The sequence below is a fragment of the Botryllus schlosseri genome, chromosome 16, assembly GCF_051294905.1.
Source record: "Botryllus schlosseri isolate E-star chromosome 16, Bs_hap1, whole genome shotgun sequence".
Taxonomy (NCBI): domain Eukaryota; kingdom Metazoa; phylum Chordata; class Ascidiacea; order Stolidobranchia; family Styelidae; genus Botryllus; species Botryllus schlosseri.
In genome coordinates, this window is record NC_137251.1 from 4,314,491 (window position 1) to 4,340,161 (window position 25,671).

The 25,671-nt window shown below is 40.3% G+C and overlaps 2 protein-coding genes and 1 non-coding gene across 3 annotated transcripts in view; 2 read left to right on the forward strand and 1 right to left on the reverse strand.

The window, feature by feature from the left end:
* Positions 1 to 4,725: 4,725 nt before the first annotated feature.
* Trnal-caa (transfer RNA leucine (anticodon CAA)) lies at positions 4,726 to 4,851 on the forward strand. Its single transcript has 2 exons — positions 4,726 to 4,763; positions 4,806 to 4,851. It is a non-coding gene; the product is annotated as a tRNA-Leu (tRNA).
* A 515-nt stretch (positions 4,852 to 5,366) lies between these two features.
* LOC145458745 (multiple inositol polyphosphate phosphatase 1-like) lies at positions 5,367 to 13,813 on the reverse strand. Its single transcript, XM_080337210.1, has 6 exons — positions 13,561 to 13,813; positions 10,929 to 11,122; positions 10,539 to 10,712; positions 10,123 to 10,316; positions 9,251 to 9,368; positions 5,367 to 5,822 (listed from the first exon to the last, which is right to left on the reverse strand). The coding sequence occupies exons 3-6, from the start codon at positions 10,693 to 10,695 to the stop codon at positions 5,473 to 5,475; spliced, it is 819 nt and encodes a 272-aa protein (XP_080193336.1). The 5' UTR covers positions 10,696 to 10,712; positions 10,929 to 11,122; positions 13,561 to 13,813; the 3' UTR covers positions 5,367 to 5,472.
* LOC145458742 (uncharacterized) overlaps positions 11,699 to 25,671 on the forward strand; it is a 76,869-nt gene continuing 62,896 nt past the window's right edge. The window contains exon 1 of the mRNA XM_080337206.1: positions 11,699 to 11,723. The gene's annotated coding sequence lies outside the window, so the exon portion shown is untranslated. The remainder of the gene's footprint in view (positions 11,724 to 25,671) is intronic.

Below are 25,671 nucleotides of genomic sequence, written 5' to 3' on the forward strand. Positions count from 1 at the left end.
TCCGCTCGTTTCTGATTGTTGGTACCCTCAAAATAGTATAGGTTCAACAGTTATAGTAGAGATATTTCGCGAAAGAAGCTATATTTCCCCTATCATTTCCGTTATGATGTCACAACTGAATATTCGTGACGACATGACTTGAAAAAAAAACATTGGCCCAGCTCTCGTAATAGCCGCCGGGGCGTTACTTCAGTGCTGATTTATTGTATCTCTGTCGAATTTTGTCCTATATTTAACCAAAATTCTCAAAAAATAGGACAAAATCTCAAGAAGGAGGACATTGGCGTCCTCGGAGGTCATTTTCAAAATCCTGAAAACGGTAACCCTATATAACAGTAAAACGTGCCTTACTAGTGGTGGTAAAAAGGCCCGTTGCGAAGCGATGCCCCGGAAGTTTGTTTTCTAATCCTATCGGAGACCCATGACGAAGTTTTTGTTGGGGGGGGGGGGCTGGCGAAGTGCTACTTTATAACGCCCACGCCTCGCATTATACAGGGGACTAACTGCAGTTACAATATTTCACCCGCCCTGGATGGATCAAAAGCGCGGATTTATCGAATTTTCTGTTCTGTGGCAGGTGGACCCGGTATTGTTTCGAATAGAATCATGGTGTAGCCGCACTTATAAACTGACAGGTATAGGCACCCCTACCTATACCTTCAGCGTAGCTCAAACGCACCGGCCTAGGAGCTGGATTGTATGCCAATTTCGCGGTGCTACGCGCCATTTGAAATTGCCCCTTCTTCGCGGGCCCCCGCTATTGTCTTGGTACTGTTATTTTTAGGGCCGCCAAGTGTCTAGCACCGACTACGTGAAATGGACACTTGGTGGACACATGGCCATGCATGCTTCCCTATTGTCTGAACTGGCTGCCCTGAGGACGCAGACATAAAGCTGTCTAAAAACCAGGTCATGGTATGGTATGGAATGGAATGGAAAATTCCCAGACTCCACACCCGCCTCATTGTTCCATGCCATACTTCACAATTTTCTATGCCATAGCAACATTATTCCATTCCATATTTGATACTTTTTCCATACTTTCGCAACTTGCCCAACCTCTCAAACAATATTCTATTTTTGGTGTGTGGAAATGTTCCGGCGTTTATATTCCAATTATTTTGGATGAAATTATCCATTAAACAGCCCTGATGCACCAATGATATCACCAGTTTATTATATATCATATGTCGTCAGCAATGCAAGTTGTCTAATCATGGAGAACGGAAGGTAAAATATAGACAATATGCCCACGGGATTTCTTGGAATCACAACAGAATCTCATGACATGCAGATGTAGTGTGGTAACGTACTTCTACCAGCAACACCATTTACAAAATTACGTAAAACAAACGTATTTTCAAATTAGAAGAGTGGTTCCCAATCTTTTTTCTTCATTCCTGACAGCCTGAAATCTTTATTTCCACCCTTTAAAATTGCCACACCATTAAAATTTGGAAATACCTAGTTCTGTGAAGACTTGCTATTGGCGAAAGATAAGACCCCAGAAACAGCACGCAATAAAATTAATGAGCAGTGAACTGGTAACCGTTCATGCACTGTTATGCCTACGTAAAGTATATATGTAAGCCGACAGAAAAATAGAAAAGAGTTGAAATTTTAACTATAGCCCTTATCTGACGATACCTTGCGGACTAGCATTCCACACAAATCGTGAAAAAAATGTGATTACTATTGTGAATTCCCGCCTGGCACGGAAAAAATGGTTGTATTTGGAATAGTATGTCAAAATATTAGTTATAGACACCATGCGAGAGTGCAAATGCATCGTAACATCCTAAAAGCTGCCTCGTTATAATTTTGCAGCTGGTGGACATTTGACGTGCCACAATAATAACAAAGATTGATCTGATACCAGAGCACTGGAGCAGTACAGCCTAATCCTGATAACTAGGATATTGATCATATCATTACCAAAGTCAAATTATATCAGCGTTAGATTTACCTTCGAATATTGGAACAGATCAATAACAACTTGAATATAATGATTGATGTGCCATAGCAATAGAAATGTCCAATCGTCGAAGAATCCATTGGTGATACAGCTGGGAAGCGTACCACACAGCCACTACTTTACTCACCACCTTCGATTATAGAGATGGATACCTAAAGAGACCCAAGATGACGCGAGATGCAACTATCGGTTCAGAATGTCAATGGTTGCCAATAGCCATACCGCCCTGCTTAGATAGCTAAATACGCAACGCAACGCAAGCTATACGACCTTTCGATATATTACTATTTCTCATAACAGTCTAATAGTTTGTGGCGTCTGTGGTTGTACCAAGTCACGGCATTAAGAGTCACAAGTCCTTCTCTGATTGTAACGTTTGACCCGACTCAACTCGAGTCATTTTTATTTTTTCTCCCCTTCAGTCTGAGCTCTAGTAATTCTACAAAAGTTCGCGTACAAGTCCAAATCACAATTTTCAGTCACGAACCATCAACGGGTCATGTTCTACCCAGGGCTTCGAATTGCTCCAGCTCCGGCTCCAGAGCTTTCTTCTATCATACATTAGCTCCGGCTCTAGCTCCGGAGCCGCATTATTACCACTGCTCCGGCTCCATCTCCGTCTCTGAAAACGATCGAATGGGTTTTTCTATATCAAGGGGGCAAAGCAGCGGTCCGCGGGCTATATGTGGCCCGCGAGAAGGTTTTGAGTTGCCCGCGAGGTAATTTCTTACTATATTATCGAAATCCGTACATCGCAATAAACTAAAATAGTGTGTTTAATTGCCACACGATTTATTGCTTTTTAGCCTACCCCCTCCTGCAAATGAAAAAAACGCCTATTAGCCGATTGAGTCTAACTATATTCGCAATTACGAGAGATCGCGTTTGCGCTCGCAGGAAGATCGTCGACGATGAAATGTAGGCACAAAATGATTGTCACATTATCGGAAACCTTCGATATCGATATGTCCAGATGCCGAATAGTCCTGTCCTTGCAAACTGAGCCCACCGGATGGTATGCAGTAGACTCGCAATATACTCAAGTAATAATATTATTGACCCAGTTCATTTATAAACTTTGATAATTTTACGCGCTTGGCGCGGCTAGTGGACAGCGCACGCGTTCGTCAATTGCATGTGGCCCTTTAGCCGAAAAGGTTGGCCACCACTGGTCTATAAAGATTACTAATCTACCCGTAGGTTAGTTATCCATCTATAGTAATCTTGAGTCTGTCAGCCGTCTGTAACATCGGATGCAGCAACGAAGACATAGGTGCAGCCGTGTCGGCTTGTGACGTCATAATGAATTCTTGTCAATTGTGCATGTGCATGACATCATAGTTGCACTAGAGCGCACTTTACTCCATGCCATTGCTGTGTAAGCATTACAATTCTGATGCGCGTTAACATTAAGCCATATAGCTGAATTCAATCGTTAAATGTACGATTATCATTCAACTGTAACTTCAGTGGAGCAATATGGGCGGATATCGCGACCTGATCAATAGAAATCCGTTTTGTACCAAATAGCCAATGGTTTTAAGTTAGATATTAGTGCACTCGTTACCAGTTCACCTGGTGTCGATCAATTTTATCGGAATATTATATTTTCCCGTTAAAACTAATCGAATAATCGAAATAAACACTGCGCCATACACATTGCGCCCTGCCCGTAACGAATTAAACTATGTACATTTACAAGCCACAGTGCGCGGTAATTCGAGAATACTAGTGTATCCAGCAGACACCAAGAATGAATATACGAAACAGATGATTACAAATTGGAAATCGCGTATCAAATCAGTGATTTGTCTACAAAATAAAACACCATGGGGTTCTGACATCGCATGGAGTAGCTCTCAACGCGACAAATGTTTGCTCAGTGTAACGGCGTTCTGGGCTATTCTTCTGCCATCCCCTATTTACGCTCGAAAATCCTTACTGGAGTGAATGCCGATCATGCGCAGTAATGAATACCAATTCGCAGGGGATGGTTGCATACACAATACCACTGTCCAATTTCGCGGACCGATTACAAAACTATCGCGAAATAACGAGTAATTGCTTATCCGATTCAGAACAACGATGAGATGGAATTTCGCAGCGCGTGATCGTCATATCGACATGTGCAACGAAATCACTATAGGAACATGGTTAGTCGTAAAAGGTAGCGCCAAAGAGGCAAAGATTCTTAATTTCGCGAAGGCCTGCGGTTGAATTACATGTAATCAGCAGATATGGTTGTTGTATATATAATAGCATCTCATGAAATACGTCGGAGCCGGAGCTACACCTCAAATAACTGGCTCCAGCTCCGGATCCGGATCCGGCTGAATTTTATGTAGATCTCCGGCTCCAGATCCGGTGAAAATGCCCGGCTCCGGGGCTCCGACTCCTTCTCCCGCTCCGGCTCCAAAGCCACATGGTTCTACCATCATAAACAGGTAATGTGACGTAATAGCTGATCTTTCACCACATGATAACCTTTGAAAATGAAGCTTGATGAGTGGTTTCCGGTTTCTGGAGTAAAATTTTAACGATTTTTAAGTTCTCAAATCTAAAAAAAGATATGTGGCAGTTAAATATTGTCAAAAATTTCAAAATTCATAATGCGCACGCGGGCCGGACAAAATGATCTCGCGGGTCGCGTGTTTGAGACTTTTGTGCTACATGATAAGTCGATTTCACGGTCCGAACGCCATTTGAAATTGGTGCTTCTTTGCACAATATTATGACATTTGCGAGCCGTTGTCAGGATGGCCGAGTGGTCTAAGGCGCCAGACTCAAGAGCATCGTCTCTTCATCGCGGCTACTGCTGCGGGACTGGGGTTTCTGGTCTCCGAATGGGGGCGTGGGTTCGAATCCCACTTCTGACACGTTTTGACATGGAGAATCACTACAAAACATAATCGAATTTTGTTAAGAGTGGATAAGCGTGATCGAGATAAGATATTCGCTGGTGTGACAAATAAATAAGTGATTAATTGATTGATTGAATTTCAAGCTAAGATATGATGTTGCAAGGTTGCAGCATCTAGCTTCGAGCAACAATGTCCGTCCTAATCACCAGAAAGGCTGCTATGACGTAAAATGCGGATCAGGGATTCTACGCGCCCCCATCGTTACCTATGTTACTGTATTTTATATCTGTAGCTACTAGCTATATTGCATGATCGTTGCATTATCATAGTGCGCCGACTACCATGTCCACGCCCACACTATGTTTGCTACTCGATCCTGAACTGTCGACTTAGCACGGTCTACTACATGGTTGTAAGACGATACCTTCGTAAATCATAATTCTTACTTTTTGTACTTCGGTCGCTACCTTAACCACCACGTCATGATTTTCAGATGACCTTATACTTGCTAATTACAAAATTGTTTCGATAAATTAATTCAATAAAATTACGATATATAACGACGAAAGGCAATGGAAAACTACACATTATACATTTTCCCATCAAACATGAAACTAACTGTACAACTTTGGTTCATCAGATCAACCAATATATGGCAGTTATCAGAGGTAACGCTAAATAGCGACAGTACGCTTCGTACGAATATCCAGCGCTTGTGGTATCTACTGTTACACGAGGCGTCGCTTTGTACGAATATCCAGCGCTTGTGGTATCTTCTGTTACACGAGGCGTGTTTGTTGCTTTTGTTTCGGGCGCGTCGGTACTGCTTTCTAGAGCACACATTGCATCCCAATTGCAATCATTCGGATCGTTGAATCCGAAATAATCAAGAGCGTCATTCAAGTTCCAAGAGCCGTCTCTAACTGGGTTGCTGTGAGGCAAATCCAGTTTGTTTTCATTGTGGAAAACCTGCAACGTCTTTGTACCTGTTTTCAGAGATGCAAAATACAATGGCGGTCATGACGAAGTGGAGGTCGCAGCCTAGGGTTGTATTTAGAACGAAACTAAATTTAAAACATACATGTTTAAAAACATGGTTCTTGTTTAAACATTTTTTTAGCCATGGCGTCACGAATATTCGATTTTAACGTCACAGTGGATTGACGTTGACAATTGAAAATATAGGGTAAATATGGCTCTTTGACGAAAAAGGCTGGCGACCGTCCGGACCAAAATATATCGCTGACCATCTTTATCAGAACATCCATTCGGTACCAATGATATATATATCTACACTACATGCTAAAATTGTTGAACAGACGACGATTTCAAGGTTTCCAACCATTTCTCCCGACCACTGTCACAAACAGACCAAAAATATCTTTAACGAGGATTACGTTGTTATGCAGCATTTAACGGTCGGTGGTCATTATCATCAGAACACCCATTCCGTACCAATGATCGATATCTACATGCTATTACTGTTGAACCGACGACGATTTCGAGGGTCCAAGCCCATCCGTATCGTATATGTCGACTATAGTGGCTGCAAATCGTCCGTCGGCTCATGCTACATGTTTTTTCGAAAGTATTTACCCAATTATGGCAAAATAACAACTTTTTACCAATTTTTTAAATGACAATTTTCAAAAACACTATTTAAAACGTTTTAAACAGAGTGTTTAAAGCAGGGGTGACCAACATACTGCCCACGGGCCGGATCAGGCCCGCGAAGGGATTTTGTCCGGCCCGCGGACAGTTTTCCGTCTTACACGATAATGTGGCCCGCAGCCCCAGTCTGCCGAGATTTCCGACTACTTGCTTACTGGGTAAAATTTTAGTGACTGTATATTATTATATACGTGTATGCGCAACGTGCTAGGGTGGAGCTCACGCGTAAGTTCGTCGAACTGAGAAGACTTGCATTATCAGCATTTACGATGTTATCAACCCTAATGTCGTTTGTGGTAATCATGGTGTTTGTCGACTACAATGGTTATTAACACCAGGCGGGTATTTTTTATTTTTGATTCCGTAACCGCCGACTTGTGTCTCGGCACATTTATAGGCACCGCTTATGCTAGGGGTCGCCAACTCAAAACGGGTCGCATGACTTTTCAAATTTCGTAGAGGACGCCGGTCGCATGAATCAATTATCGAGAATAACTAGGCAACGACGACGCTATCTCGTCACCCACTCAACGTTACTTAATTGATATCTTGGTAAATCTTGGGTACCGGGCTTATCGCCGCCTTGAAATCATAATTAGGGATTGCACCGTGTGTTGATTGATAAGAGGGAAGCAGACATGGTGGCGCCTGTATGACATTGCTGTTCTCAAATCCACATTGTCGTCTTCACTATCGGCGAGAAATGGCTTTGAAGTGACATTGGTGTCGTTAAAATACATTCATTAAATACGATATATTCCTTGCATATGGGCGAATAATGTGTCGATTCAGCAATCCGGCCCGCCAAGTACTTAATTTTCCTATATCCGGCCCGCCGACTAAGAGTAGTTGCCCGCCCCTGGTTTAAAGAGACAATTTGTTATAAATACAATCAGTGGTTCTCGAATATGTTATATTCTTTTATATCTCAGTTCGAAAATGCAAGAAGTTGGACGCTTTTCCGATAATTATAGAAATGAAACACCAGATTTTAAACTGGTTTCCAAATGTGAAACGTATTTTACTGGTGTCGAGAGTTCATATAATCTGCTTTGGAAGAAGTGTGTTTTCACACCCGTGTATTACCCGTGAATATACAATATACATCCCTGTTACACGAAACCACTCCAACTCAGACATACACCACGGTATATCTCAAACACAACATTTTAATCCAAATGGCGCTTGCTCGTATGGGGCGTAGGAAGGCATAAACGTACGCACCAAAGATTTGTAACCGCGATTAAACTTTGAGTTAGGTTCTGTTTTTCTGTAGCACCCTTTGGGTGTGAAGACACATTCTTTTCGCTACGAGTGTACGCCACAATGCTTCAAGTGTCGTACGGAACTGTTTAACAGAAGCATATGCAATTCGTTTAGGAACAGTTATATGTTAAAGTTATAAGAAATTTTACGTTCATGCAGAGTTCGTCAAATTTCGACTACAATTTAACGACATTTGGCAGTTGAATAGAGGCTATAACAAACAGCAAACAACAAACTCGCGTTTCTTTCAAAAGAAACCGAACAAACAAACTCAGCTCCTCGGAGAAAACTTCAATAGAGCCAGCATGTATAACAGGTATAATATCAAAAAGCAGCATTCAATGAAGTTTCCATTATTTACTTTATGGTTGCGTACATTTGTCATGATTGAAATTTGGGTTTGTTGTCAAAAGGTTCGCCGGGCCGTAGCATTTTTTGACCTAATGCAAGGAAGATTCTGACCCAAAAAATGAAAATTCTGACATTTATTTGAAGTTAAAATCTTGATTTTGACAACAATTTGCCGCATGTATGTAAATTAAGCGTTTTCGCACATAATGTTAGAATTGTACTACTTATCTTCATTTCTGGTTGGAGCTGTCTGTCCTTACGAAGTAGTTTGGCCTGAAAAAACTTTTTGACATACAAACTAACAAATTTTTACATGAATTTTTTTATTTTAACGAAACCTCGACCCATGAAGAATTACAGTAGTTACGCCACGCATTATGGTAGAAATAGTTAAAATTTGTTGTAGTACAAAGAAATATACTTTCCAACATTTTCGCATAGAAAGTGTATGTCCTTGCTAAGAATGGAGAAAAAACGTTCAACAGCAGCAGTTGTTGGCCGACAACACTGAAATTGTGCGTACACTGCTGGTGACAAACCGTGTTGCATTCGGACAATGTTGGCTATACATCACAAATTTTCATCATGCACTTCTTGATATAAGAACCAATGCCCGCGCAGTCATACTTCGGATAGGATATTGCGGTACGTTGAGCATAACACCATGTCAGCCTATTTGTTTCATTTGACCGTTTATGATTCACATGAGCAGGCAATTGACCGTCTACAACGGTAGGCCTATAAAGTAGGCTACAAGTTGTACTATGCCAAATGATAAGTTCACCGACAGTTCAGACATCTACGATACAAACGAAATGCAGGTTGCAATTTTTTTTGACTTTGTAAGCAATTCTGACAATTTATTGACCCAACGCTACAATTTTGACTTTTTTGCAAAGTCAAGAAAATCGCCCTACTTATAAGAATATAAGAATTATACGAAGCTTTTTACTGATGTAATGTGGAATTCGCAAAGCTCCGAGAAAGCGCCGTCGAATAGCATAGGGGTTTATTGAACCTGAAGTCTGCAGATTCTAGAGCAAGACCACAGTTCAGTGTAAATGTCTCTACTCAAGCTCAACGCACGTTGGTGAATACTGTCCAAGTCCGAATAGATCTTACTCACCATTACACTCATTCACAAGAAATGCCACACCGCCAGACAAGGGTGATATAAATGCACCTCGGTAAGTTTGATTGCTGAACCTTTCCGGATATTCGTCCGCAAAGAATGGCCCACCGTCCTGGTGAAAGGCAACATCGTTTAGTGTAGGCTTACCATATTTTGGAAATCAAAAACGAGGACACTTTTTCAGAAATTTGCAACTTGCAAAACCGGGGTGAAATTCTCAAAAACCGGTTAATTTTTCCCACTTTGTGATCGGTTGACTAAAAAAAAAGTCATCTTTTCGCTCAGAGCTAAAATCACCGTTTTTCGCCCGTCGGAGCTTCAATTCTGTACTAATATGCGGAATATCACTCGCAGTTTGCACTAAATCTGCTCTAAATCTCAAAAAAGAGGACAAAATCTCAAAAAAGAGGACAAAAGGGCGTCCTCCGAGGACACTTTCAAAAACGTCAAAAAAGAGGACAAATCCTCTTAAAAGCCTAGTTAGTGTTGTTCAGAAGATTGATCGAAGGCTTCAGAGACTTCGATTGATTCGATTGATTTCGATTCCATTTGCATATTTCACATGGTCCGTGGACATGAGCGTGCGGGGTTGTGAAACCGCATGTCTAATAAGTGACGCATGCTGAAGTGTCGCATGCTGATTTGTCGTTTCTCATTGTGAAGTGTCGCATGCTCATTGCTCATATGCGGGCAACCATTCCACATAACGGTGAATGTCGTATGTTGGCAAAGGAATTGGCTATGTTATACGGGTCGAGAAACACTGTGATATACACCAAATTCTTTGTACCCGTCTATTCTTTGATAAACGCGTATAAAGGTGATAAAACATGCATTATGCTATACACAAATACATCATATCTCACCTCTATCAATCTCATATCAGCAAGCAACCGAATACTATAATGCCCGAACAGATACTGATTGACTTCATCGCCGTTGCTTATGTTTTTCAATGCTGACATGATATAACGTTTAGTCGGGCAACTTAACTTGATAGTGAGATTGTTGCCAAATCCGTACTGGGCATAGTCTCCCAAATCGTTCCGGTATTCGAAAGCTGTAAGAGTAACAATAACAAGAATTCGATATTGGTGGTGTTCCCAGAATCCCAACGCATTGTTGCTCTCGGGAAAGTTAGGGATATGAACTCGTTACATGTAACTGCAGTTATAACTTGTTATATATGTTTTATCTTTCTAAATTGACAAATCATATCAACCGGACCAGTCCTGTAGACCTACACATTTTCGATTTGCACCCTGCTGCATTTCGCTGTTACCTTGCAAGTCCCCCTTGGTGAATAACGCACACCACGGGCTGTCTTCCCCATTAATTAGCTGCTGCTCTGTGCACCCCTCGCGATATAATATGATCAGGGTGTCTAGAGTGATGTTGTCTTGTGGTACTCCTAGTCGTTTTGCGATGTCGGAAGCCATTGTGGAAAAGACCGGGCCTAGACGGGAATAGAAAGTTGGAAAGTTGTCACGTGAGATATACCATGTTGCGTGTCCCTTCAATTCCTATTTTATTCAGCGAGCACCACACACTTTGACGCAATGACGATTGAAACAAATCTGTAAAGGGTATCGTAATTGCTACTGCTGTCTATATAAATTATAAAATATAAAGTGTCGAAAATATTCCGCTGGACGTATATCGATTATAGTACCGTTGAAAAACTTTCTTTCCTCCGCCAATGTTTCTTCATTTTCGGCTACTTCCCTCTCGTACCTTTCGCAGGTCTGACTAATCGGCAATACAACTGCTTCATCGATAATGATAGGCGGTGCTGGCTCTGTGCTTACTTCTTTTGCGAATATTTCGGCAGAAGTAAGAGCTTGCACTCTGCTCGTTGAGAGATACCTGCATACGACAATTGCATGAGACATAAGCCTCCTTCAAACATCGATTAGGTTGCACGACCGCGTATTTTCCGCCCAAGGTCCAGTCATTATCCCCTGAGATCCAGGGTTGTAAAATCAAGTCATGAAAGATACAATGAAAGATAGGAAGGTGTCGGAACGACTAGGAGTATGCTTCAAAATCCGACACCCAAGGCCGAGTCATAGTACTGAGACTCGAATCTGAGTCCAAGTCATTGTGTTTACTGTTCACAGTGTTCAGTTTGGAGTTCTGTTCATGTTCCACAGACTTTTTTCAACTCAATACATCAAATGCCCTGCATTCATAATTTCCTCACTTCAATAGTATATTCATATTGAAATGACCCCTAATATTTTCGGCTCGTCAGGGGCAATCGTCAGCAACTAATAGAGAATCCAAAGGAACAGCGTATATCAACAGTCGTATCACAAAATATGACGTCACCAGCATGAAATGTCGAATACGAGAGCGTCCAATGTACTAATTTTAGATGGTACACAAACTCTTTTTGTTGACATAGCCTTGGCTGGTGTATTTTGGTAAAACTCGACTCCAGATTGGAGTATTTGGTTGTATTACGGTAAGCAGGGTTTTTCGCCGGGCACTCCGGTTTTTCCCGCAAAACCCCTGTTTGCCGTACCTTAACTGGAAGATAAACTTTGAAGGTAAAAAAAGAAACCGTAGTAACTATGGGGTCTTCGTGTACAACGACACTTCGTAACCCTATTACCATCGGGGAGTGCCTACAGTTGGGTGAAATACCTCAGCTGTAGTCACAACTATCCCCTTGGGGTGAGGTTGGCTGTGGCCGCTCCGGACCCCTACAAAAAGTCGACTTTTTTGTTGTTGTTGTTGATTATTATTTGATTGGCGATTATAACGCAAGTGGTTTTGTTCGCCATATCCAAAAAGTCATTTATCGTCTAGGTGTGGGTATTGCATTACAAAATATAAACTCAAATATATGGCTCCAAGACACACAAATGAAAGTGCGAACGGCCCCTTCCGATGACGCGAAATCTGTCGTCTGTCGTCTATCGCGAATATACAATTCAATTGCATATTGAAGTTCTGTACCTCCAACAAGCTGTTCAAATTTCATCACTCTAAACAGTTTCTGGCCCAACTTTCAAGTACCGGTACTGATAGACGAAATACGAATAGTGGTAACTTTACAATTCTTCGAAGTTGCAACAATGAAATGCCTGTTTGGCCGTACAAGTCTAGAGTCATGTGACTTGGTCAAATCATGCGCAATGACTCGAGCACAAGTCGAGGCAATACAAAAATTGACTCAAGTCAAGTCGAGTCATTTCCGAATTTTAAGAAAATACAAGTCAATCAGAGTCGCCAAAAAATCGTGACTCAAGTCATGACTTGACAAGAATGACAGCCCTGATGAGATCACAAAAGGTATGACCCAGTGGCGGTAAGTCACAAGCCGAGCAGATGAGTAAAGATATTATTCGAGTGCATTTTATCTTTATCAAGTGAGGATATGAATTTCGTTGAATATTTGAATCTTATGCAATTGCCTTTAGAGAGAGAAAAGAGAAGTTAAGCGACTCAGTCCTTTCGTACCTATATACATTTATGAAGTTACTCAAATTACAAGTTTACGTCAATCTCGTCATTTTCCTTTTGGAGCAGGTTGCTCCCGGATCGTATGTTAATTTGCAGTATTTATTGTGAATAAAGATAATAACAATAACAACAGTGTGGCGAGATAGCGTATTAGTGGTATAATCCATAGCCGCAACACCAATGGGTTGCGGATTCGAGTCCGACCGAGGTCGACTCAGGAATCCCTACTTAAGTATTGGAGGTTTATCTTTAGGCTCCTCTTCGCCATCTCATCCGTGCGAGCGGTGTCTTATATAAGCCTAGAAGTGGGCCGTGCTACAAGTCGGCAGCTACGGAATCAAAATGAAGAAAATTGGCCTAGAGTGTAAATGACCGTAGCAGTCGAAAACACCACGAATACCACAAACAACAACGACAACAACAACAATAATAACAGATATGAATCGTAATGATCATTACAATGTAGAATAGCAAATCATTTTAAGCCAAGGAAGAATTACCTTGACTATAGCGATGACAAGAGGTGGTAAAGTAGTCATTGTAGATACTCAAGTATAGAAACCAAAGTAGTGTTTTAGTAGTACAAGTAGGCCTAAAAGTATAGATGGGGCGATTTCCAAGTAACCGTAGGCCGAGTATAAAAAAAACTGACAACTGTTAAATAGAATTGTGAATATTCTACAATCACAACCCTTGGAGTATAGGTATATTTTCAGTAGGCAAAACCTACTTGAGTACTTCGAAAAAGTATAAATACTTCGTCACTGACCGTTACTGCAGTGTCGTGATAGAACGCCTGTAGTATAGTAGGCCTACATATGGATGTCACGTACTTGGCACGGCTTGTTTCAGCGAACAAATCTGGGAAAGCTTTGACATATCTCTTTCCAAGTTCGCTAATTTCACGTTTGCCTAGCGGTGTAAGTTTGCTTCCGTTGTCCTCATCATACCAGGTTCGCCATTCTTTTATTTTCTAAACACACACAAGCATAAAATAAACATGAACGCTTTTCGATGTAGCTATATAACACTGGGCAACAATTTAGAACGAAAAATTTGTTGACTTTGATTTTGCACTTGATTTAGGCTAATTTTGACGTGCTGATTCCAAAAATGCCGCTGGTCTCAAAAATGCCGCTGGCTTTCTTCTATCAAGTCAACTTTTTGCTCTGTGGCATATGCCCAAAATATGCAAATTTTGACGAATTTAGCCATATTGCTTTTCTATACCATATAAAAATCCACACTTTTGTCATATAGTAAGTTGTATAGCCAAGGGCTCAACTGAATTATTAAGAAAAAAGTTACTGGCATACGAGCTAGGCCAGGGGCGGGCAACATACGGCCCGCGGGCCGGATCCGGCCCGCGTAGCTATTTTGTCCGGCCCGCGGACAGTTTTCCGTCTTACATGATAATGTGGCCCGCGGCACCAGTCTGCCGAGATTCCCCACTGCTTGCTTACTACGTCAAATCTTAGTGACTGTATGTTATTATATACGTGTATGGATGCGCAGCGTGCGAGAGTGGAGCTTGCGCGCAAGTTCGTCGAAGAGAGAAGATTTGCGTTATCGCCATTTTTGATGTACTCAACCCTAATGTCGTTTGTGGCAATCATGGCGTTTGTCGACTACAATGGTCATTTACACCAGACTGGTATTTCTTATTTTTGATTCCGTAACCGCCGACTTGTAGCACGGCACACTTCTAGGCTTTTGTAAGACTGCGCTTATGCCAGGGGTCGCCAACTCAAAACGGGTCGCGGGCCACTTTTCAAATTTCGGAGAGGACGCGGTCCGCATGAATCCAATATCGAGATTAACTAGGCCACACAGTTGAACAACGAAGCTATCTCGTCACCTACTCAACCCTAATGAATTGATATATTGGTAAATCTGGGGTACCGGGCTTATCAAACGCCTTGAAATCTTAATTAAGGATTGCACCGCGTGTTGATTGATCAGATTGTAGCAGACATGGCGGCGCTTGTATGACAATACTATTCTCAACTGCACATTGTCTTCGTCACTATCGTCGAGAAATGGCTTTGAAGTGACATTGCTGTCGTTAAAATAAATTCATTAAATACAATGTATTCCTTGTATATGTGGATAAATGGGCGAATATTGTATCGATTCAGCAATCCGGCCAGCCAAGTACTTAATTTTCCTATATCCGGCCCGCCGACTAGAGAAGTTGCCCGCCCCTGAGCTAGGCCGATGCTTTCACCCATTTTCGGTTAGAGGACGCAATTATCTGAGGATATTTCAAACATATTTTATGCAAACTGCAGGATGTGGCAAGAAAATTAAGCATTACATTTGCTATCAGCTATAGGTCCAATGCCCCATTCAGCTTATCCAGTGTAACTTGAAACTCCTATACGTTCGATAAAATAGATCAAGATGAAGATCTTAAGGATAGCCGTCCTACTGATGAAGATTTTGAAATCGAGGAAGATTCTGAACGTAGAGTAGCCGATGAACACAAGTTAAATGATCTGGCATAGGCTTTGGGACTTGGAAAAGAAATATTCGGAACTTTTAGCATCCTTGCGAATTCAGAAAAGATTACTTGGCAAGAGAGAATATATCTCACTTTTGATCATGAGAAACGGCGTTTTCATCGTAGGCTACTTTCGGTATTTTTGTGTATTGCTTTGATACTGGCTTAGGCATGATACTGTTGCCATGGATTGCTGGAGGAGTTTGGAATCCCGATTTACCACTCAAGTGACTGGCAAATGTCAATAGGTAGCTCAAAGAGGATACTAAAGTGTGGCATTCTCCAAAATGGCAACGTCTTAGGTGCATAAACAGTTGCACACTCAGTTAGTCTTCGTGAATAATACAGAAACGTTGAAATGTTGCACTATCACAAGCCCGATTGGATCATTTGTGTCAGCTTTGAAATATTGTGTTCTCCTAGTGGCCAGACAATAAGTATGCCCATGTAACCCTATGTGCCACCATCAAATGTTTATGATCAATTGTCTGATCAAAGTCAACAAAAATTGTGTTGACCTGTGTAATCGATCCTCAAGGAGTTCATCGAAATAATCGGATCTATCTGTATATATATATATCGACTTTTCAATTAGATAAAATAAAAAAGGGCAAAAGAAAACAGGAGACAAAAAGAACATCGAGATAATCAGTTTTGGGCTCGTGTTAAGCGTCTCCAACGTGGGCGGTCGTGGGCGTCTTCAAGCGACAGCCCGCGTTGCGCTAGATCAGTCTCCATTGTCGAGCGCCATGTTCTCCGATTCCAGCCACCTCTGCGCCTATCTGTAGTAGGCTATTAATGAAGCATTGAAAATGCGTGCATTGAGGTAAGGGCATTATTTATAATACTTGTAAAACATATAGGCCTAAATATTCACTGCACGAAACAATGTAGCGATGATATTGGCAGGATGAGAGTGAAATCAAATATAGTTGTAGGTAATAGTCGAAAAAAACTCGCACACACGCACAATTATACATACACATATACACACACACACAAAATTTATACATCAGTGTTGGAATCAAGTCATTTCAAGTCACAGCTAATTCTGACTCAAGTCATTCCTAGCTTTGTGGTTCAGAATGCTTTACGAAGTAGACTATTTGTTGACTTGAAAATTGACTTTGTCCCTGAGTCACAAGTCACATTCTACATTTCTCATATGTCGAGTCCGAGTCAAACGAATTCATTTTAGGGCTGTGACTTATTAAGTCAAGTCTAACGTGACTTGACTCATCCCAACACTGTTCTATACTCAGATAAAGTCATAGAGTCTGAGTAACCGACAGTAACTATGTAAACGTATGGACAACTGGCCTATATGTAGGCCTAACGAGTATAATATCACAATTCACTCGGTCATAATGATTATATTACATATATACAATATATATATATATATTGCATATGCATATTCTTGCCTGTAGATCTCCATCGCACGCCGTTGCATTTCCGGTAATATTAATGGTATCTCTGATTGCCTCCAGAAAGCTGAATCTAGCTACATCGTCGATCCATGGAAAGTACCGCTCTCCGTGACGTGAGAAGATGACGATGCCTACATTTCTACAGCCTGTTGTAACAGAATTATAATTTGTAATACATTGGGAGAAAATTGCACGCCATTGACTCCAAAGCGCTTTCAGAACACACTGGAAGTACAGGCCTGGTGCACGAATGTAGGAATGAATATCATTTGATTTCGTAATTGCATCGTAGTTGTGATAAAGGGACGAATGGTGAGCTTCGTGGAAGTGATTCCCATTTTGTATATATATAAATATATTAGGATTGATATGCCTCAAAGCATGTCATTTCTGTCAAGTCAAGTCAATTTTTGAAGCGACTTGAGTCACCTCGTAAAAATGACTTGACTTGACTTGACTCGAGTTGGCATAAATGTGGATTGACTCGTGGCAAAATTTTCACAAGGAATTAGCCTCCGATCATCATTTATACAGTATATAAGCCCATCGTCGGCCACGGGCCCATACATATGCTACAAGAGCACCCAACCACCCTGTCATTGATATAGATATATCTCACCATCTGGGATTTCATATTGTGTTATATTCCCCCTTTCTGAATCTTTATAAGCAGTTAAATGCTGGTATTTCTTGTAGGGATATTCCGGATCGCCTTGAAAATTTGTGGAGCAAAACGTCGACGTTGCTGCCACTACGCGTATAAATACTAAAACGGCTGCGTAATACATCATAGTCATTCTAAATGGAGATGCTTCTGAAGATAAAAGGTGTAACACAAACATATGTAACGGTCATGTTTTGTAGATGCGTGGATCTAACAAATGCAAATATCACAACGCTATAGGACGGGGCTCCTTTGAGTCTATATGGCTGCAGGGCAACGATATAGGAAATATCGAAGGCTGGTCACAGTGGTCAGCTGTCAAGATATATAGATAGGGCTATATATAGGGTTTCATTTAAAACAAACGCTTGTTTTAAAAATACTTTGTTTAAAACATGTTTTAAACAGTGTTTTAAACACAGTCATGTAAAAAAAGTTTGAAGTTGTAAAATTGCAACATAATTGTGTAAATACTTTCCAAATTACCACCGGATATAGCCGACGTATATAGATATGGCATGGTTCGAACCCTCAAAATAGTCGGTTCAACAGCAATAGGGCAGATATTTCGTCAAATGAGCTACTTTCACCTTATATTTTCAATAGTCAATGACAATCCACTATGACGTCACAATTGAATATTCGCGACGTCATGGCTTAAAAAAGAATAAAAAACATGTTTTAAACAAGGGCCTCGTTTTAAACATGTTTGTTTTAAATTGATTTCTGTTTAAATGCAACCCTACCTAGGATGCGCCCGTGCACCACCGGTTTAGAACCCTAACCACCGGCGGGAACTTATTTGTGATATATAGACTTCCATATTGTCACATTAGTCAAAAGCATTCACTTTTACATAGTTACAGTTTCTTATATTGTAAATACATCAATTGTAAATTCATTTCTGCAGAAACAATTTCTCTAAGAACTCGATTTCGGGTTGCTGCCAACTTGTCATCACCGCCTTGCACATCGATTACGATAGTATCGCTTTATGAATTTTTTAGGGCCCGAATATACCCACGCAGACAGCACAAAACACAAACTAAATATTCGAATATCTGATGATGGGTACTCCGCTGCCGATCTATATAATTCAGTGAATGCGTGCATGGGGTGACCCGAACCCCAAAATAAATATTTACTGGATGGGCACTCCGATGGAGCGGAAATTCTACTGCACCTAAAATTCTATTGTTATTTAAAGAGCTTCTTGGCTGGTACAAAACTTCAATATACAATTGAATAGTATATTCATATTGAAATAAACCCGAATATTTTTGGCTGACACTCGTCGTTATTTAGTAGTAAATTTAACGACACTGGTCATAAAGCAATGATATCAAAAATATGGCTCGGATTGCGGGTATTTAACTTGTTTTATTGAAAACTGCGTTTAGTTTCACGTGCTACTCGTTCAAAATCGTGCTGCATAGTTGAAAAGACTATCTTTGCTCTTTACACACACGCCCTTTGAGGTTATTTACGCCACGGCAATGATTATTGTCAGTGGCGGCTCGTGACAATATCGGGTGGTGGGGCAAGGGCTGCAAGCGACTTTTATCAAGATGACGTCACAATGGCGTTTTCCAACGTAAACAAGTAACTTAATGATGGTACGGTAACATGAATTTCCCGGCAACAGTGATTTTAACGTATATGTGCCACGAGAGGTCAGTAGTATAGTAGATCGCTCGTGAGGTGGGTGGGGTTCTTATGGGCGGGGTGGTGAGGTGCCTGAAAACCGGGGGTGGTGAGGTGACCCTTATCTCTTATGGCGGGGGTGGTGAGGTGCCATTGTGTCTTATGGCGGGGGTGGTGAGGTGACCCTTATCTCTTATGGGCGGGGTGGTGAGGTGCCTGAAAACGGGGGGTGGTGAGGTGACCCTTATCTCTTATGGCGGGGGTGGTGAGGTGCCATGTGTTCTTATGGGTGCGTCGGCATATCGTACTTTCGGGTGTAGGCATCTCTCGCACATCGTACTTTCACATGTCGTACTTTCGCGTATAGGCTGTGTTGGTGATTCGCTATGTGTTCTTATGGTCGCGTCGGCATATCGTACTTTCGGGTGTAGGCATCTCTCGCACATCGTACTTTCGCATGCCGTACTTTCGCGTATAGATTGTGTTGGTGATTCGCCATGTGTTCTTATGGGTGCGGTCGTGATTCGTACTTTCAGGCATCTCTCGCGCGGTGTTGAATAGTCACCAACAATAACCGCACAAACGGAAACGTGGCTTGTTGTGAGGATTTACGCAGTGCGTGCGACAGACGGCGATTCGAATATCAACAATAGTCGCGTTCGCAAACTAACACTTCAAAAAGATGTGAAATATTTGTAAAATCCTACGATCGCTCACAAGATACCACTTCCGGCATATCAATCTATCACTCAATACACAACCGAAGTTGAATTGTAATTGAATGCGTAAATTTATCACCTCGACATCAAAATTCGAAAACAACAACTTGATGCTTTATGTTCTCACTCTAATTTCATGATAAGTGTAATAAGTGTCGAATAACAGATACACCACCGGCGAGACTTGAATACCAACAAATTGTCACTTATTTCTATTCTAGCCGTAATCCTTTGTGAAGTTAACGCTTATTCAAAAAGGTGTGAAATATTTGCAAAACCCCGCGATCACCGACAAGATAATGTCTCGGACATAACCATCTTTCACGACTTGGTGTCATAACCATACCGATCGCTCACGCGGTGAAATTTTAGTAATCAGTTTGTCACAGAACTTGATTTCGCTGGTAAGATTTAACAAGTAACGAATAACAGACCGCCAATGCCGGTAACTTGAATAGCGACAACTTGTCACTTATTTCCGCTCTAACCCTAATCCTCTGTGAAGTGAACGCTTATTCAAAAGGGTGTGATATAATTTTAAAATCCGACGACCACTCACCGGATAATGCTTCAGACATAGCAATCCCTCATGCCCGCTCACAAGGCAATATTTCGGTAATTAGTTTGTCCCAGAACCATCGCAGACGGTGATTCGAAAACCAACAATTTGTCACTTGCCCGCGATCGCTATATGTTTCACGCCTCTCGAATAGTGGCTGACTTTAGTTGCGTGATAAGATCCATGAAAATATTCAATCAATGTGTTAGTTTGTCAACTTGAAATGTAACTCACTACACAAATCAAGTTGAATCGTATTTGAATGTATTGATTTGACCCAACTCAAATCCTTTGACAAATCCTATTAACGCGATCTGTTGAATCGAACGTAACCTGAATATTACTGACGCCAACATTCACCCGCATCGGATCATTCACACATTCCACGCCGCTGTTTTAACACTTATAGAATCAATACCAACTATCTCTAACCCGATAATATTCAATCATTTTGGTAATTTGCCAACTTTAAATCCATTCGCGGGATGTACTAAAGGTAAATCCAAATAATCCAGAATGAAATATTTGGACTTTGACATTGCGTGAATTGAAATAGGTTTGACAAACATGACTACCAACTTTCACCCAGTCACATTTCAAGATTATCCTTTGAAACAATCCTTGAAACTGACAACTCTATTCACGACTCCGTTTCCGTTTGTAAAATAGAGTTTCAGAAATACTATCACTATGACAACTCAACATTTTAACATCTCGCCATACACAAACGAGTAAAATACAAAAACCTTGGTAAGTCAATCCGTTTGTAGTAACTCACCAAACCAAAACAAAAAGTGTCCGTATGAAAAGTAGACAAGACTACGCGAGTAATCACTACAACCCACAAACATACCAACTCAGTTGTATCCATATCCCATATTTTTTATTCAACTGGAAGATGAAGTAATTACTACTTGGCGCGCGACTTGAGATTAACACATTACATTTGAGTATACGAGATTTGAATGTCTGACCAACGTAGCTGAGAATTCTTACAATCGAACGCAGGTGTTATATTGAAAATTTTCACGAATTGACACATTGATTTTGACATATGAGATTTTGTAATAGTCGATCATGACTTGATTATTAAATTATGACATTATTAGACCAGGTTGTCTTGAAGGTTATTACGATACCAACAAACTTTTCAGAAACATTGTTATTAACATATCGATTTGTAAAACTAGATTAACATGTCTGAAATGTTTTGATTGGGAAGATTAAGCCGTGTTCGTAAAAACCACGCAGCGTATTGTGGAAATCAGGAAATAATTTACAAATGTAATTGTCTCCAGTAACCAAGACTAAAGATGAAACAACAATTTTCTTTGTTGAACAATAACCGGTACAATACTTTATCGTCGTAATCTGCGGTGGGAATTGAAACACTTTCGCACATTTCCCGGTGTCAAGATATCACACTAGGTGAATTGACATATCGCCGCTTGATTAATGCTTAATCCGTTCGCGCCATTTCACACACTTTGATCATTACAAAAAACAAATTGGAATATGTTTGCTAGATGCATTCAATTCAGTTAGAAATGTCTGGTACACAACAATCGTAATATCAATGAAGTACTTGCTACACTGTAATTCACTTAACGTGTTTTGCATTGTTGTTCATTTGTAGTATTGATTGTTTTTGAACCCCCAAATAATAATTCCCCGACATGAAACCAAACCGCTGAAAGTCGTTACCATCACAACGAAACAATTTGTACGATGTTTGCCAAATGTATCCTATAGTTAGGTGTACTAGAATTATTTGTCTAACACATACACCGACAATGCAATCGAAAATTTTTCCGTTGTCATTCGCTAGAGTAAATGTCATCACAATACTCTGTCACTAAAAGACGTTACTTGTATGTGATTGAATCCCTAACAATTATCTCACTAAACCGAACTCCAAAGAAATTTTACTCACTCGACGGATATGAAACAGCGTCGCTTAATCGGTCTATATCGTTTTTCTAAAGGTAAATCATATCCATCCAATAGAAAACAATTTTCACTAGCTTGGTAATGAAACCGAAGTCTTCATTCGATATTTTGTTTGTGTCAAATACTTTGTAATAAACACATTTGAGTGGTTGAGCTTTACATCATCAAGCTGTTATTTGTAAATCAAGATTTCGGTAAACTTGTAAATGTATCGTTTAACTAACCGACATTTAGTGATTGGCGAACATACCAAACGATACACACCCATCTCCGAAATACTGCATTGATCTTAATTTCCACCATCGTGATAATCGAAGTACATTTCTTTCGAATTCGTAACAACCGACTACGACACGATAAATTTTTGACAAGTTACGCTTAGAAGATTGGTTGCATATCGCGAAAAAAATAATATACCACTCATATTGGTACTGTTACTCCATTGATCGATATTTTCAAACGAGTAAAATTTATTACTTGAGTTTCTCCGCTTAATGTAAATGAAAACTCAGCCGTCTTTTAACATCACAAAGACATTGATAAAAAGTAGGCAATCAAACACAACACTTTGTACGACACTAATTATTGTTCCACACATCTCATTTCATACTAAGTGTACACGAAAGATATTCATGACACATGAAAATATTCGCTCATGCTACGAACATACGCAATGATTGGTGGTGCTTTCAAACTGTTTCGATATCACAAGAACTTTATTGTCTGAATGGGTGTTCATGTATCTTAATAATCAAATAGTTCAACACAGAACTAGTACGAACAGAAACATCAGAGTTGTTTACACAAAAGTTTGTATGTGTACAGTATGCGAATACCATGTGTAAGTCCAGCGCAATTGTGGTATCCATCCGAGTTTAGTTAACACAAATTTATTACAACGGAGCCACGTAAAATTTCGTGAAAGAAAAGCATACTCACTTCCAGAGGGTTATGTCAATACCATAGCAGTAAATCAGCTACTCCAACAAGAAAGTACATATGTTTCTAGCCACGGTCCTTACATCTTTCACATAGATCAATCTACTTTGCTAACGAAAAGTGCTGAGTCATCACATGATCGCCCTCACAACAAAACAGCTAGTAGATATTATCATTCAAAATATTCCTAACCCTTTACACACCAGTGACAAATCATACAACGAATATGTTTTGTGGGTCGAATTGTTGTTCAGTGTCAAGTCTACCTGTTGAAACGTACATTAAAACAACACAGTCACAATTCAATTAAAACCACGAATCTATTTTCATTTCGTCACATACAGAAAAATAAATTTTATTCCGCCAAAAAATACTTGTAACCAATCGCTTTCATTAAACACACAACACCATAAAAGTATTTACTTTCTACAACATAGACATTCCGATGTAGTCAAGAAATATTTTTATTAATCAAAATCATCGACTTCTGTTTACGGCGTTAGTGTGTGCATGTCATACATGTGGGATCCGTATTAAAATGGACACGACACGACTGAATGTAAGGAGATAGAAGTCTATCGCATAGATTTACATGTGCTCTTCGCTACGGTTTCAAAAAACTAATCATCTCTTTTGCATTGATCGAGACCGAGCAAGTTAGTTAATGGTCATGATTGTGTTTGTCATATGCGAATGATAGGGTTACTGTCAAATCTACATACAACAACCTTCTGGCACTCATAATAGCAATTTCATTCTCTCCCTTCGTAATTGTAGACTCACGACAAGTATATTGTACAACTCGACAGCTACTTTTAACAACACCAACGACACTAAACATACGATACCTACCCAAATGAAATTACCATTTTCACCTGGAGGTCAGTCGTTACCTGAGTAAAAATACCATTATTCTTTGGAGATTTATCGTTTAATCAGAGTAACAAAACATTTTCACTTGGGGGTCTATCGTTTCCAAGAGTAACAAGCCCCCTTTCCTTTGGAAATCTATTTTTCCCTGGGTAACAAACCTTTTTCACTTACAAATATATTTTTCCCCCCGGGTAACAAACCTTTTTTCGCTTGGAAATATATTTTTTCCTTGAGCAACAGACCATTTTTACTTGGAAATATATTTTTTCCCTGAGCAAAAGACCATTTTTACTTGGAAATATATTTTTTCCCTGAGCAACAGACCATTTTTACTTGGAAATATATTTTTTCCTTGAGCAACAGACCATTTTTACTTGGAAATATATTTTTTCCCTGAGCAACAGACCATTTTTACTTGGAAATATATTTTTTCCCTGAGCAACAGACCATTTTTACTTGGAAATATATTTTTTCCCTGAGCAACAAACCATTTTCACTTGGAAATATATTTTTTCCCTGAGCAACAAACCATTTCACTCGGCGGGTCGTCGTTTACCTGAGTAAAAATATCATTTTCCTTTGGAGATCTGGCGTTTACCCATTGTAACAATACATTTCACTTGGAAATCTGTCGTTTACCTGAGTACCAATACCGTTTTCACTTGGAAATCTATCTCTTCCCTGGGTAACAATACCATTTTCGTTTTGAAAACTGACAACCACACCGGTCAATTTGATATTTTTTGTATATTGTTACAACAGCCAGCGACAAAATATACACCAACAACGACTCCGATACATTTGTCTAATCAAATATTCACTTGCTCTGATGCATCCCATCAAAATCATTGGTTACTCACATACAATAACAATGTGCTGTTGTACATCGACATGTATGTTTTCGGAATTGGTGAATAAAGGGGTTTCCGATATGTCCGTGATGTCCGGGTTCGTGCTTTGGATTTGCCAGAGTCAAAATGTCTGAATAAAATACCTCCTCGACTTTGGTAACTGGTTGATACACGGATAATGGTGTTCGGAAAACGGATGAATTTATGTTCCCCCATCGCGCTGACAACATCGGGTTACTTGTGAGTTTCCTCGGGTCTGTTTACTATATTGTGTCTTTACTGGTCAATACATGTCGCTCCAGTCAGCTGAAACCGGATCACTAATATGAGAAAGTGTGGGGCCGGATCCGGATATTCACTCATGACCCAACGACCGATATTCAAGTAAACATGTTACAGACCGTGTTTTGTCTCCATGAAAAATACCTATGCATACACCATCACATCAAGTACGTCACGATTGTTCACAAGTATTTGCGTAAACGAGGTGTATATACAATGTGTCGATGCACAAACATCATGGGACACAAATTCACGTTCTCAAGTCTCATCATGCGCCGACTCTGTACATTCAATGTGGGCATAGATGACACACGACATGATACAATGGATAGTGCATTATGCATACCGATATATTCTCAGTCAAATATGCGAACCATACACAACCATATACCCTGATTTTCGCTGAATATCCACAACACCAACAAATCTGTAGATTTCTTTTCCCTTGACCTCGACGATAGAGTTGTCAGCCCAATGTACCAATCGAGTGTATGGTTCATCAGGTGTAAAATCCAAATCAAATGTCACCA